The 13,534-nt window shown below is 39.0% G+C and overlaps 1 protein-coding gene across 8 annotated transcripts in view; it reads left to right on the forward strand.

Annotated features, from left to right (window-relative positions):
• Nucleotides 1–13,534, forward strand: part of NDUFAF6 (NADH:ubiquinone oxidoreductase complex assembly factor 6) — a 212,614-nt gene that overhangs the window by 150,721 nt on the left and 48,359 nt on the right. For all 8 annotated transcript variants that reach the window (XM_032760082.2, XM_032760076.2, XM_058444508.1 and 5 more), the window contains 4 exons: nucleotides 5,946–6,048; nucleotides 7,419–7,552; nucleotides 8,881–8,982; nucleotides 12,979–13,035. In XM_032760082.2, the coding sequence (XP_032615973.1) occupies nucleotides 5,946–6,048; nucleotides 7,419–7,552; nucleotides 8,881–8,982; nucleotides 12,979–13,035 (396 nt within the window). The remainder of the gene's footprint in view (nucleotides 1–5,945; nucleotides 6,049–7,418; nucleotides 7,553–8,880; nucleotides 8,983–12,978; nucleotides 13,036–13,534) is intronic.

The following is a 13,534-nucleotide window of genomic DNA, read 5'->3' on the forward strand; positions in this document are numbered from 1 at the left end:
ATCATTTGATTTGTAAATGCATATGTATCTTATAAAGACAAAGACAAAAAACAAAGACAAAAACCACATGATTATCTCAATAGATGCAGAAAAGGCCTTTGACAAAATTCAACAACCCTTCATGCTAAAAACTCTCAATAAATTAGGTATTGATGGGACGTATCTCAAGATAATAAGAGCTATCTATGACAAACCCACAGCCAATATCATACTGAATGGGCAAAAACTGGAAGCATTCCCTCTGAAAACTGGCACAAGACAGGGATGCCCTCTCTCACCGCCGCTATTCAACATAGTGCTGGAAGTTCTGGCCAGAGCAATCAGGCAGGAGAAGGAAATAAAGGGTATTCAACTAGGAAAAGAGGAAGTCAAATTGTCCCTGTTTGCAGATGACATGATTGTATATCTAGAAAACCCCATTGTCTCAGCCCAAAATCTCCTTAAGCTGATTAGCAACTTCAGCAAAGTCTCAGGATACAGAATTAATGTACAAAAATCACAAGCATTCTTGTACACCAATAACAGACAAACAGAGAGCCAAATCATGAGTGAACTCCCATTCACAATTGCTTCAAAGAGAATAAAATACCTAGGAATCCAACTTACAAGGGATGTGAAGGACCTCTTCAAGGAGAACTACAAACCACTGCTCAATGAAATCAAAGAGGATACAAACAAATGGAAGAACATTCCATGCTCATGGGTTGGAAGAATCAATATCGTGAAAATGGCCATACTGCCCAAGGTCATTTATAGATTCAATGCCATCCCCATCAAGCTACCAATGACTTTCTTCACAGAATTGGAAAAAACTACTTTAAAGTTCATATGGAACCAAAAAAGAGCCCGCATCGCCAAGTCAATCCTAAGCCAAAAGAACAAAGCTGGAGGCATCACGCTACCTGACTTTAAACTATACTACAAGGCTACAGTAACCAAAACAGCATGGTACTGGTACCACAACAGAGACATAGATCAATGGAACAGAACAGAGCCCTCAGAAATGACGCCGCATAGCTACAACTATCTGATCTTTGACAAACCTGACAAAAACAAGAAATGGGGAAAGGATTCCCTATTTAATAAATGGTGCTGGGAAAACTGGCTAGCCATATGTAGAAAGCTGCAACTGGATCCCTTCCTTACACCTTATACAAAAATTAATTCAAGATGGATTAAAGACTTATATGTTAGACCTAAAACCATTAAAATCCTACAAGAAAACCTAGGCAATACCATTCAGGACATAGGCGTGGGCAAGGACTTCATGTCTAAAACACCAAAAGCAATGGCAACAAAAGCAAAAATCGACAAATGGGATCTCATTAAACTAAAGAGCTTCTGCACAGCAAAAGAAACTATCATCAGAGTGAACAGGCAACCTACAGAATGGGAGAAAATTTTTGCAACCTACTCATCTGACAAAGGGCTAATATCCAGAATCTACAATGAACTCAAACAAATTTACAAGAAAAAAACAAACAACCCCATCAAAAAGTGGGCAGAGGACATGAACAGACACTTCTCAAAAGAAGACATTTATGCAGCCAAAAAACACATGAAGAAATGCTCATCATCACTGGCCATCAGAGAAATGCAAATCAAAACCACAGTGAGATACCATCTCACACCAGTTAGAATGGCCATCATTAAAAAATCAGGAAACAATAGGTGCTGGAGAGGATGTGGAGAAATAGGAACACTTTTACACTGTTGGTGGGACTGTAAACTAGTTCAACCATTGTGGAAGTCAGTGTGGCGATTCCTCAGGGATCTCGAACTAGAAATACCATTTGACCCAGCCATCCCATTACTGGGTATATACCCAAAGGACTATAAATCATGCTGCTATAAAGACACATGCACACATATGTTTATTGTGGCACTATTCACAATAGCAAAGACTTGGAACCAACCCAAATGTCCAACAACGATAGACTGGATTAAGAAAATGTGGCACATATACACCATGGAATACTATGCAGCCATAAAAAATGATGAGTTCGTGTCCTTTGTAGGGACATGGATGAAACTGGAAAACATCATTCTCAGTAAACTATCGCAAGGACAAAAAACCAAACACCGCATGTTCTCACTCATAGGTGGGAATTGAACAATGAGAACTCATGGACACAGGAAGGGGAACATCACACTCCGGGGACTGTTGTGGGGTGGGGGGAGGGGGGAGGGACAGCATTAGGAGATACACCTAATGCTAAATGACGAGTTAATGGGTGCAGGAAATCAACATGGCACATGGATACATATGTAACAAACCTGCACATTGTGCGCATGTACCCTAAAACCCTAAAGTATAATAAAAAAAAAAAAAGAAAATATAACAGTGCACCACAAACTGGGAGAAAAATATAAATTTCTGGAATAAAGACCTCTTACAACTCAAAAAAAAAAAAAAAAAAGACAAAAAACATAGCCATAATATGATTATCATACCTTAAAAATTACTAATTATTCCTTAATATCATCAAATACCTGACTAGTCATACACATACCTTTAAATATACCCCAGTACTTGGATCTGTTTCTAAGTAGTAGAGGGCATAAAGAAAGTCTGAGTTCCATTGAATGGAATCCTGTACTAAATTCTTAGAACTGAGTTCTAGGTCCAGCTAAGTCAGTGAATTGCTGTGTGACCTGGCCTAACATGTGTGACCTTTCTGATGCATTGTTAGGTCAGTGTTCCCCTTGGCCTGATATTAATTACATGCTGTTGTCATGGAAATATGCAAGTTTACTTAGTTTATTTAGATACAGTTTGCTAACTATAGGCTGTAGCAATAATAAGAAGAAGGCAAAAAGATATATTAGCTAAGAAGACCTATTTTCAGGTGTCATCTTTTCTGTTTTACAAGGTAAAGAAAATTAGAGAACTCAAGACAGAGATACCATTTTAGTTTAATGAAAAATAACACTTGGGTTTTGAAGGCGGGGGATATTTAAAAGTAAAGAACTGTGAACAAACATTGATCTGTAGATTCAGTGCAATCCTTGTCAAAATTCCAGCTTTCTTTTTTGCAGAAATTGACAAACCAATCCTAAAATTCATATGGAAATGCAAGGGACCCAGAATAGCCAGAATAATCTTAACAAAGAAGAACAAAGTTAGAGGGCTCACATTTCCTAATTTCAGAACTTAACTACAAAGCTACAGTAATCAAATTGTGTGTTACTGATAAAGGGTAGACATATAGATCAATGGAATAGAAATGAGAGTCTAGATATAAACCTATATATTTATAGTCAATTGAGTGACAAGGGTGTCAAGACAATTCACTGGGGAAAGAACAGTCTTTGCAACAAATGGTGCTGGGACAATTGGATACCTCTTGCAAAAGAATAAGTTTCGACCCCTCCCTCACACCATATACAAAAATGAACTCAAACTAAATTAAAGACCTAGATGTAAGAGCTAACACTGTGAAACTCTTAGGGGAAAGCATAGGTGTAAACCTTAGTGACTTAGGTTAGGCAGTGGTTTCTTTTTTTTTTTTTTTTTTTTTGAGATGGAGTCTTGCTCTGTTGCCAGGCTGGAGTGCAGTGACACGATCTTGGCTCACTGCAATCTCTGCCTCCTGGGTTCAAGCAATTCCCCTGCCTCAGCCTCCTAAGTAGCTGAGACTACAGGTGTGTGCCACCACACTCGGCTAATTTTTTTTTTTTTTGTATTTTAGTAGAGATGGGATTTCACCATGTTGGCCAGGATGGTCTTGATCTCCTGACCTCGTGATCCACCCGCCTCAGCCTCCCGAAATGCTGGGATTATAGGCTTGAGCCACTGCGCCCGGCTAGGCAGTGGTTTTTTAGATGTGATACCAAAGGCACAAGCAAGAAAAGAAAAAATAGATAAATTGGACTAAAAGAAAAAAATTATTTGCCAGTTATATATCTGATAAGGGACAATTATCTAAAATATGCAAGAAACTCTTACAACTCAACAATAAAAAAAACCCTAATTTAAAAATGGGGAAAGGATTTGAGTAGACATTTCTCCAGATAAGGTGTACAAATGACCAATAAGCATCTGAAAAGATGTTCAGCATCTTTTCATTAGAGAAATGCAAATCAAAACAAAGAAACATCACTTCATAGCTGTTGGGATGGCTGTGATAAAAAAGAAAAAAGATGCATGATAACAAGTATTGATGAGAACAGGGAGATGTTAAAGCCTTTTGTACATTGCTGGTGGGAATGTGAAAGGGTGTAGCTGCTTTGGAAAAATAGTTTGGCAACTTTTTCTTCAAAGAGTTAAACATAGGAGCTACCATAGACCCAGAAATTCTACCCCTAGGTTTATACCCAAGAGAAGTGAAAACATACGTCCACCCAGAACTTGTATATGAATGTTTGTAGCAACATTATTCATGAAAGCCCAAAAGTATAAAGAACTCATAGTCTGTTAATGAGTTGTTAAACAAAATGTTGTATATCCATACAATGGAATATTATTCATAATTTATTTACCTAAAAAGAATAAAGTACCAATAGATGAAGAAAACATTATGTTGACTGAAAGAAGCCAGATACAAAAAGCTACATATTATACGATTCCATTTTTATGAAATGCCCAGAATAGACAAATCCATGAAGACAAAAAGTAGATTAGTGGTTTGCCAGGGCTGAGGAGAGGGGGAAATGGGAAGTGTCTGCTTAATAGATGCAAGTTTTCTTTTGGGGATCATTAAAATATTCTGGAATTAGATAGTAGTGATAGCTGCACAACTTTGTGTATATACTAAAAACCACTGAATTGTATTATTTGAAGGGATAAATTTTATGGTATGTTAATTATGTCTCAAAAAAAACCATAAAGGATGCATTTTTTTTTTTTTTTCTGGAATCATTGCTGGTGTCATTTTCCTTTTTTTTGAGACAGAGTCTCACTCTTGTCGCCCAGGCTGGAGTGCAATGACACCACCTTGGCTCACTGCAACCTCCACCTCCCAGGTTCAAGTGATTCTCCTGCCTCAGCTTCCTGAGTAGCTGGGATTACAGGCGCCTGCCACAATGCCCAGCCGACTTCTTTTGTGTTTTTGGTAGACACAGGGTTTTACCATGTTGGCTAGGCTGGTCTTGAACTCCTGACCTCAGGTGATCTGCCCATCTCAGCCTCCCAAAGTGCTGGGATCACAGACGTGAGCCACTGCACCCACCCTCTTTTTTTTTTTTTTTTAAACCCTGCATGTGGCATTTGATGCTTGTGTTAGTTTCTTCTGATTTTAAAGAGGGTGGGATAGGGGATAATATTGTTCCCTAATAATAGTCTTTGTAAAAGTGGCTAAGTGTTCTTGCTATTAGATTCTCATTTTTCTGTTTCTTGCATATAGTGTATTTAGGGAATCAACCCTGTTATTTTATTGAGCATGGTTTCTTTTTAGGGGATGGGGTGGGCACTGGTTTCTGTTTTCTTTTTCTAGGTACCTTTTCCTCATTGAGCATGTAGATTCAAGAGTCAAATATGTGGGTTCCTGTCCCCACCATTTATTTATTAACTATGTGTCCTTGGACATGTTAATGTGTCCATGCCTCAGTTTCTTCATTTGTAAAATGGGAAAAGTATTAATTCCTTATCTCTTGGCGGGGGTGTTGTTTGGGTTAAGAAGATAATGTTTAAAGTGCGTACGTAAGAGCTCAGTAAAGTCAGTTTATTTTGATAACTTGGGCTTCAGATGAAATTAAAAAAACAATGCCATGTCCATGGTGATTTGTACATAGAGGTTATTCCTCATGTCTTATTTTGAGGTGGTGATTTGAAAGTATTGAATGTATAGAACTTTAATATTGTAATGTTTTATCTTATTATGTACTAAATAACATATACTAAATATTTTTATTCGTTCTTCAGTTCTTTGGGGCAAAAAACAGCGCCTTTTCTTTATAAAATATTGACAGTTCAACAGACTTTATTTGCATTTTATTTGATGTAGGAAAAAAATCTAGATGACAAAGCATATCATAATATCAAGGAACTGGAAAATTACGCTGAAAACACACAGAGCTCTCTTCTTTACTTAACACTGGAAATATTAGGTAAGTTGTTTTTCTGTTTCATACTTCTTTTTTCCAATAAAATACCTTTGAGATTTCACTTTTTCATAATTTGGCAATCTAACCAGTTTAGCACTAAAGCCTTCCTTTGTACTATCTGTAAAGGAACAGTTTTTTTTGTTGTTGTTATTGTTAGCAAGAAGAGGAATTTACATCTTTTTGTAATGCAGAGTAATCCAAGACTCAGGCTGTCATACAGCTACTTTACCTCATGGGAATGTTGAAATTAATAATCTGGTAATTGCAAGTGGATTTACTTTTTTACTATAGCATCTCCTACAATTTGGAAGGCCTATAGCCTGACTCTTCCTTTCCTGTTAATAATACTTATCCATGGAAAAAGAAAAGTAGAAGTAAAACGCTTTTATTTTATTTTATTTATTTTATTTTTTATTTTTTATTTTATTTTATTTTAATTTTAATTTAATTTAATTTAATTTTAAGGTGGAGTCTCGCTTTGTCCCCAGGCTGGAGTGCAGTGGCTCGATCTTGGCTCACTGCAACCTCTGCCTCCTGGATTCAAGTGATTCTCCTGCCTCAGCCTCCTGAGTAGCTGGGACTACAGGGACGTGCCACCACACCCAGCTAAATTTTGTACTTTTTGTAGAGATGAGGCCAGAATGGTCTCGATCTCTTGACCTCATGATCTGCCCGCCTCGGCCTCCCAAAGTTCTGGGATTACAGGTGTGAGCCACCGTGCCTGGCCTAAAACTACATTTATAAAAGTTTTTGAGATTTTTCTTTCTCTGCTTTTTTAAAAACAAAATTTTGATGGTAGGATTTCTTCTCTGACTTTGTTGCCAGTTAGTGAGTTCTTATTGAAATAAGGAAATTATTTGGGCCAAGGACAATACTATCTCATTTGAAGAAGGTAATATATATCTTTATACATCCCTAAAAGAATAATACAAGTCCCCATTGCATCTCCCAGGCCTGTTCTGGCCTGCAGCTCTGGTGACATGTTTGCCATCACAATGAAAGGAGGGAGCAAAGAGTAGAATGTTTGTTAAGCATGTTCTTAAAATGAGATCATATGGAAATTGCACAGAGGAGAAGAAATGGAAGACTTGTAAAGGTTTTCCATGATAGCTGATTAAAATTCTAAATGTGTTCTTAGTGTGCTATAGTCTGAGAAAAACTCTTATTTAAAAGTTGAGATTGAGATTTAGATATCTGCTAGTGGTAAATGGTCAACTTGTTTTTGTGCCCAGTTTTTCACTCATAAATCCTGTTTTTCAGATGTAAAACATAGGATAAATGTCTGCTTTTACATGTTTAGGTTATTTCTCTATGCTATTTCTATTGATTTATTATGCACTTAGAGCAGCCCTGTGTAATTTCTGAAATCATAGGTATAAAGGATCTTCATGCAGATCATGCTGCAAGTCATATTGGAAAAGCACAAGGCATTGTCACTTGCTTGAGAGCAACACCGTATCATGGGAGCAGAAGAAAGGTGTTTCTTCCCATGGATATTTGTATGCTGGTAAGGCTGTAATTTGTACCTTTGAATAATTTACCTCAGGAATATGGGGAAGGAAGTTATCTTTTGCTTTTTTGCTTAGTCTATTCAAGTAATAGCTTTGAAAGGAATGCTTATTGCTTACTAAAAATGATCTTCCTCTTTTTATCCCAGAGTTATCAAGTCAGAATTATGTCCACCAGGCATTTTAGGTCTCTGGAGGAGCAATGAGTAGGAAGGTCTAGAGAACCTCATTTGGTATAGCTTCATGTTGATGCCTTGCTCCCTTCCAAGCAACTGCAGTAATTATTCCTAGTGTTCACCTTAGCCTGTTCTTTATTTTATTTTATTGGAGTAAGCCATTTTAAATATCTGTTTATGAGGACTTTGTTTTCTTTTCTTTTCTTTTTTCTTTTCTTTTCTGAGACAAAGTCTTGCTCTGTCGCCCAGGCTGGAGTGCAGTGGCGTGATCTCAGCTCACTGCAACCTCCGCCTCCTGGGTTAAAGCGATTCTTCTGCCTCAGCCTCCCAAGTAGCTGGGACTACAGGTGCCCTCCACCACGCCCGGCTAATTTTTTGTATTTTTAGTAGAGACGGGGTTTCACCATGTTAGCCAGGATAGTCTTGATCTCCTGACCTCATGATTTGCCTGCCTTGGCCTCCCAAAGTGCTGGGATTACAGGCATGAGCCACTGCGCCCGGCGAGAACTTTGTTTTCTATATGAGATTCATTATTAACTGTTCTTTCAAACTTTTTGTATGTTTCTTTTCTTGCTTGTGTATTTTCGTTCTACCTACAACTTGTTAATTAACATCTTGTTGTGGCCAGGCATGGTGACTCACATTGTAATTGCAGCACTTTGGGAGGGTCGCTTGAGTCCAGGAGGTTGAGACCAGCGTGGGCAATATAGGGAAACCCCATCTTTACAAAAAATACAAAAATTAGCTGGGTATGTTGGTGCACACCTATAGTCCCAGCTACTCAGGAGGCTAAGGTGGGAGGATCCCTTGAGCCTGGGAGGTTGAGGCTATAACGAGCCATGATTGTACCACTGCACTCCAGCCTGGGTGACAGAGTAAGACCCTGTCTCAAAAACAAAAAATCTTGTTGCATGTTCCAGGTCACCCCCTCAGTTTTGTTTTTTTTTTCTCTCTGTCCACACATGCACACACACGCACGTGCATACATACATTTTTAAAGACAAAATAGGCGTTAAACTGTACATACTGTTCTGTCACGTGTTCTCTTGTGCTAAGTTAGTTTTAATTGTTAGTTTAATTTTCTTTCCTAGGTGAACTGTTGGAAGGAAGTGCTTTTAGATTCCTAATATAATGTATATTTCCCCACACAGCATGGTGTTTCACAAGAGGACTTTCTACGGAGGAACCAAGATAAAAATGTGAGAGATGTAATATATGACATTGCCAGTCAGGCACACTTGCACCTAAAGCATGTAAGTCGGCTTTTTTTTTTTTTTTGCCAAATCATTTAGGGAATAATCATTTCTAGATGTGGCTGTTCTTAGAACATGGTTATGATATTCCCAACTGGGCAGTCTTTATTCCATTTTTCATTGATTTCCCAGTAGATTTATCTCAGAGTCTGTTGTAAACTTTTCTCACTTAAAAAAGTCCCTCCTCCCACCTCACAGCATATGAATGCGTTCTTTACTGAGTAAATCAAGCCTGAGCTTTCTCATGTGGGCTCCTCTGTGCTCCATCCACTTCTCTCTTGGAAGACAGGGTGTCTTTCTGCATTCCAAGGCCGATGCCTCTCCTCCCCCTCCCAGGGGCTGCACCCTCAGCCACCCCCCAGCTGGTGTTTTCAGTTTGCTTCTCTGATAGGTGGCCTCTTTTATCTTCTGGTTTGTTGCTGCTGCCTTCTGAATTTACAGGCAGCCTGTGGATCCTTCTGTTGGTATTTTTCTCTCCTAGGTGAACTCTTGGAAGAAGTGGTCAGCATTCACTGTTACCTTGGGCCCTTTCCACCTTGGCACTGCTCATCATGCTATGATTTGGCTCCTATCCTGCCCACTCTAATAAACAATCACTAGTTTGGCAATTCTCCTTATTGCCAAATTTAATGGTCATTTACAACTCGTTTTCATGAACTCTTGTTCTTTTTTTGACACCATAGACGTCTTTCTCTCTGTGTCACTTTCTGGTTTTTCTTCCATTGATTCTCTGACTTGGCTTCTGAACTGGTTCCTGATTTCTCCTGCCTGTCACTTTAGTCGTTCCCTAAGAGTTAGTTCTTCACCTCTTAACTTTTCCAGGACTTTGTTTGGAATTTGACACTGTTGACTATACACCTCTTTCTTGAAATTGTCTGTCATTCATCTCCATGGTGTTATTCCTTTCTGGTTCTCCTTGAAGTGTGTCTTGACTTCAGTGGCTCCTGAAGACTTGGTGGAAACTTTCTATTTCCTTAGCTCCCATAATGCTAATTTTTCCTAGTACTTCTTGTGAACCTTTTCTTTTTTTTAGCCTTCAGTAGATGCTAAAGAGTTGGACACTTACCTGCATAACCACAGGGCTTTTGCACTTGCTGTTTTTCCTGCTTCTTCCCCTGTACCCCACCTCCACTCCAGTTAGTGCTCAAATGTCACCTTATCACAAAAGTCTTCCCTGGCCATCTTACCTAAAATAATATCTTCCTTTTCCATTACCCTCAGTCTCCTTACCTGGCTTAGCGCTTTTCACTACCTAACATTAAAAGTTTGCTTATTGCCTCCCCACTTCATTGGAATGTAAGTTGCTTTGTTTGATTCTGTTGTATATTCTTCAGCATCTAAAGTACCTGGTACATTATGAGCACTCAGTAAATATTTATGAAATATTAAATATATAAGTAATCAGATTGTAAGCTCTTTGAGGGCAAAGAGTATCTTCACCTTCTTTTTAATTTCATGAATATCTAACAGTTCTCGGCCCTGACAGTGGTATAGATAAAATACATGGAACTTTAGATGAGAAATTACTTAGGACTGACTAGCAGAGTTTTGGGTAAGATCTGAGCACACTACAGAATCATGAGAGGCAGGAAAGCTTTGTGTGGAACCTGAGCAGTCCCAGTCAATGGACGTGTAAGGCACCTAAGAAAGACCGATTCCCAGGCCTCACTCCCTGGAGATCGGGGTAGTAAATCTGGGATGGGGCCAGGAATTAAAATTTCCAAATGATTTTAAACAGCCGGGTTTGAACACCACTGGTGTATGGGCTATGTGAAATGCTGGTGTATGGGTTATGTGAAATGTGGTCCTGGAAGATAGGTTTGGAATGGTGGATTGAGGAAAGATTATGGAATTGTAGAGGCTTTTGAGAGGCATTAGAGTATTGTGGATGAGAGTGCAAACTCTGGAACCAGAAGCCTGACTTTAAATCCTAATTCTGCCATTTACTAATCATGTAATCTTTTATTTTTTAATTTTTATTTATTTATTTATTTTTGAGACGGAGTCTCGCTCTGTCACCCAGGCTGGAGTGCAGTGGCGCAATCTTGGCTCACTGCAAGCTCCGCCTCCTGGGTTCACGCCGTTCTCCTGCCTCAGCCTCTCCGAGTAGCTGGGACTATAGGCGCCCGCCACCACGCCCGGCTAATTTTTTGTATTTTTAGTAGAGGCGGGGTTTCACCATGGTCTCGATCTCCTGACCTCGTGATCCGCCCACCTCGGCCTCCCAAAGTGCTGGGATTACAAGCGTGAGCCACCGCGCCCGGCCTAATCATGTAATCTTAACCTCTGTGCTTCAGTTTCCTAATCTGTAGTAGAGGATCATTTTAGCACCCAGCTTAAAGGGTTATTTGGATAAATGAGTTAACATATATGAAGAGTTTATAACGTAGTGCAGCATATTGTACATGAAATATGTTAGTTTTCATCATCATCATCAAATAAAGCAGTGATATGAGTGTTGCAGAGTAGGAAACCCTGCTAGCAGTGTTTGACACAAGAGAGTTTAGAGGTTGGGTGATCAGTTAGGAGACTTAGGAGAGGAAGAAAGAGTGTCTGATTTAGAGACAGTAGATGTTTATGTGTATATACATTTATATATATATATACACACGTGCCCACACATAACAAGTAGAATCAACTAGGCTTGATAACTAATTGGATTGTGGCAAGATCAGATAGAGGGAAAGTTGAAGGTTGCATGAAGAATTCAAGTGTGGCACTTTGATGGTGCCATTCAAAAGCTACAGTGACAACAGAAACTAAAGGTATGTTTGGTGTGGATCATTAGACTTTGGACTAGCTGCCCGACATAATTGAATTTGAGGATAATTGAATAGAAGGAGATGGGCTATTTAAAAAATGCAGGATTGTGACTTTTAAAGGAAGTCAGGACTAAAGATGATATACTTGGGAGTCATCCACATAAAAGGCTTATAATTAAGGCTCCAAGTTTGGATGGTGTTGCTGAAGGAGAATGTACAGAGGACCAGGGGCAGAACCCCGAGGCCCACCTCTGTTTACAAGGTAAAAGGAGAAAGGGCCATTTATGAGGAAGAAAGGGAAGGAAAGTATTCAGAGGAATACAACTGAGAGCCAGTGTCTTGAAAATCAAGGGAGGAGAAGATTTAAGAAAGAGGAATATCAGAGTTTTACATGCTACAGAGAGATTGAAGAGAAAAGATAGATGTGGTGATTAGTAAATCATGGATGATCATAGAGTAATTTCAGTAGATGGTTGGGGGTCAAACTGGAGTATAATGGATTAAGAAGTAAGTCAGGAAGTAGAGGGTTCTTCCTGGTGTTAGGGACAATATAAATGAAGACATGGAGACAAGAGTGGGCTTGGCGAACACAGGATGGATGATAGGCAATCAGCCTGAGTTTCCAGGTGTTCGTAGCTCATAGTGGTAGGGAGTTAGGTTGGATGGACGAGGTTAGAGTCAAGATGTGGAGGCCTTTGAATTCCAGGATGAATTGTTGAAACTTGACCTATCAGGGAATTAAAGAAGGTAAAAATGAAATGATGATGTAAGGACATTAATTTGTCTGGCTGCATGGAACGAATTAAAGGTCAGGGAACACAGGCAAGAAGATCACCTAGGAGGATCTTATTCGTTTAAACAGGAGATAAAGTCAGTCTAAGCTAGGGGTGCACAGGACTTGGTAATGCAAGTATTTTTTCATTTTCCCCTTACTACAGAGCTGGGGAGTCAAAGTTATTATGAGATATTGTAAGGTAGCTGGAAGATGCTAAAGCCAATCTGTAAGATTTTTTTAGTAAAATCTTCAGTAAAAATCTCTAAGAACTTTTACTACAGTAGTTGCTTTTTCCTGAGTCCTTTAGGCCTAGGAAACTAATCTTAATCTGCAGGAGATGAGCTGTTTTCTTGCATTTGAGAGGCCCTATCAGTGTTGTTAAACTGCTGGTGTTGCTTTCAGAGGGAGAGTGTTTATTTGCTTAATTTTAAACGAGCTTCCTTTCCTCTTCCTTTTTAGGCTAGGTCCTTTCACAAAAGTGTTCCTGTGAAAGCATTTCCTGCTTTTCTTCAGACGGTAAGTAGATTAACAGAGAAGGCTGTATAATTAGTGAAGCAGATGTGTATGATCTGTTTTTATATTTTATAAAGTTCCCAATGAACTTCTTTAGTTTGGAGCCTTTGTTTTTGTTTCCCTCCCTCATGGTGGCTTTTGTTAGTTACTGATGCTTTTGCTGAGGGTCATTACTGTGTTTCTCAGAGGCAGGTGAGCTGAGTTTTTAGCACTGACTTTGCAGCCAGATTGCATTGGCTTGAATCTGTTTTGCCCCTTACTAGCAATGGGACCTTAAATTCCTTAATAACCACATTCCTCAGTTTACTCTTAGGTGAAATGGGAATAATAGGAGAAACTACCTTGTAGGATTGTTAGGCTGCTTATAGCTATGTAAGTATTACTATTCTTTTCATTTTTTTCTCCATTGTGACCTGACCACATTGTAGCACTAGTTCCAGAACAGTGGTTCATAGCCCACTGCTGAGCTGGTTGCAGTAGGGTAAGCTACTGGAAAACTTTT

The sequence above is a fragment of the Hylobates moloch genome, unplaced genomic scaffold (genome assembly GCF_009828535.3).
Source record: "Hylobates moloch isolate HMO894 unplaced genomic scaffold, HMol_V3 SCAFFOLD_9, whole genome shotgun sequence".
Lineage (NCBI taxonomy): Eukaryota > Metazoa > Chordata > Mammalia > Primates > Hylobatidae > Hylobates > Hylobates moloch.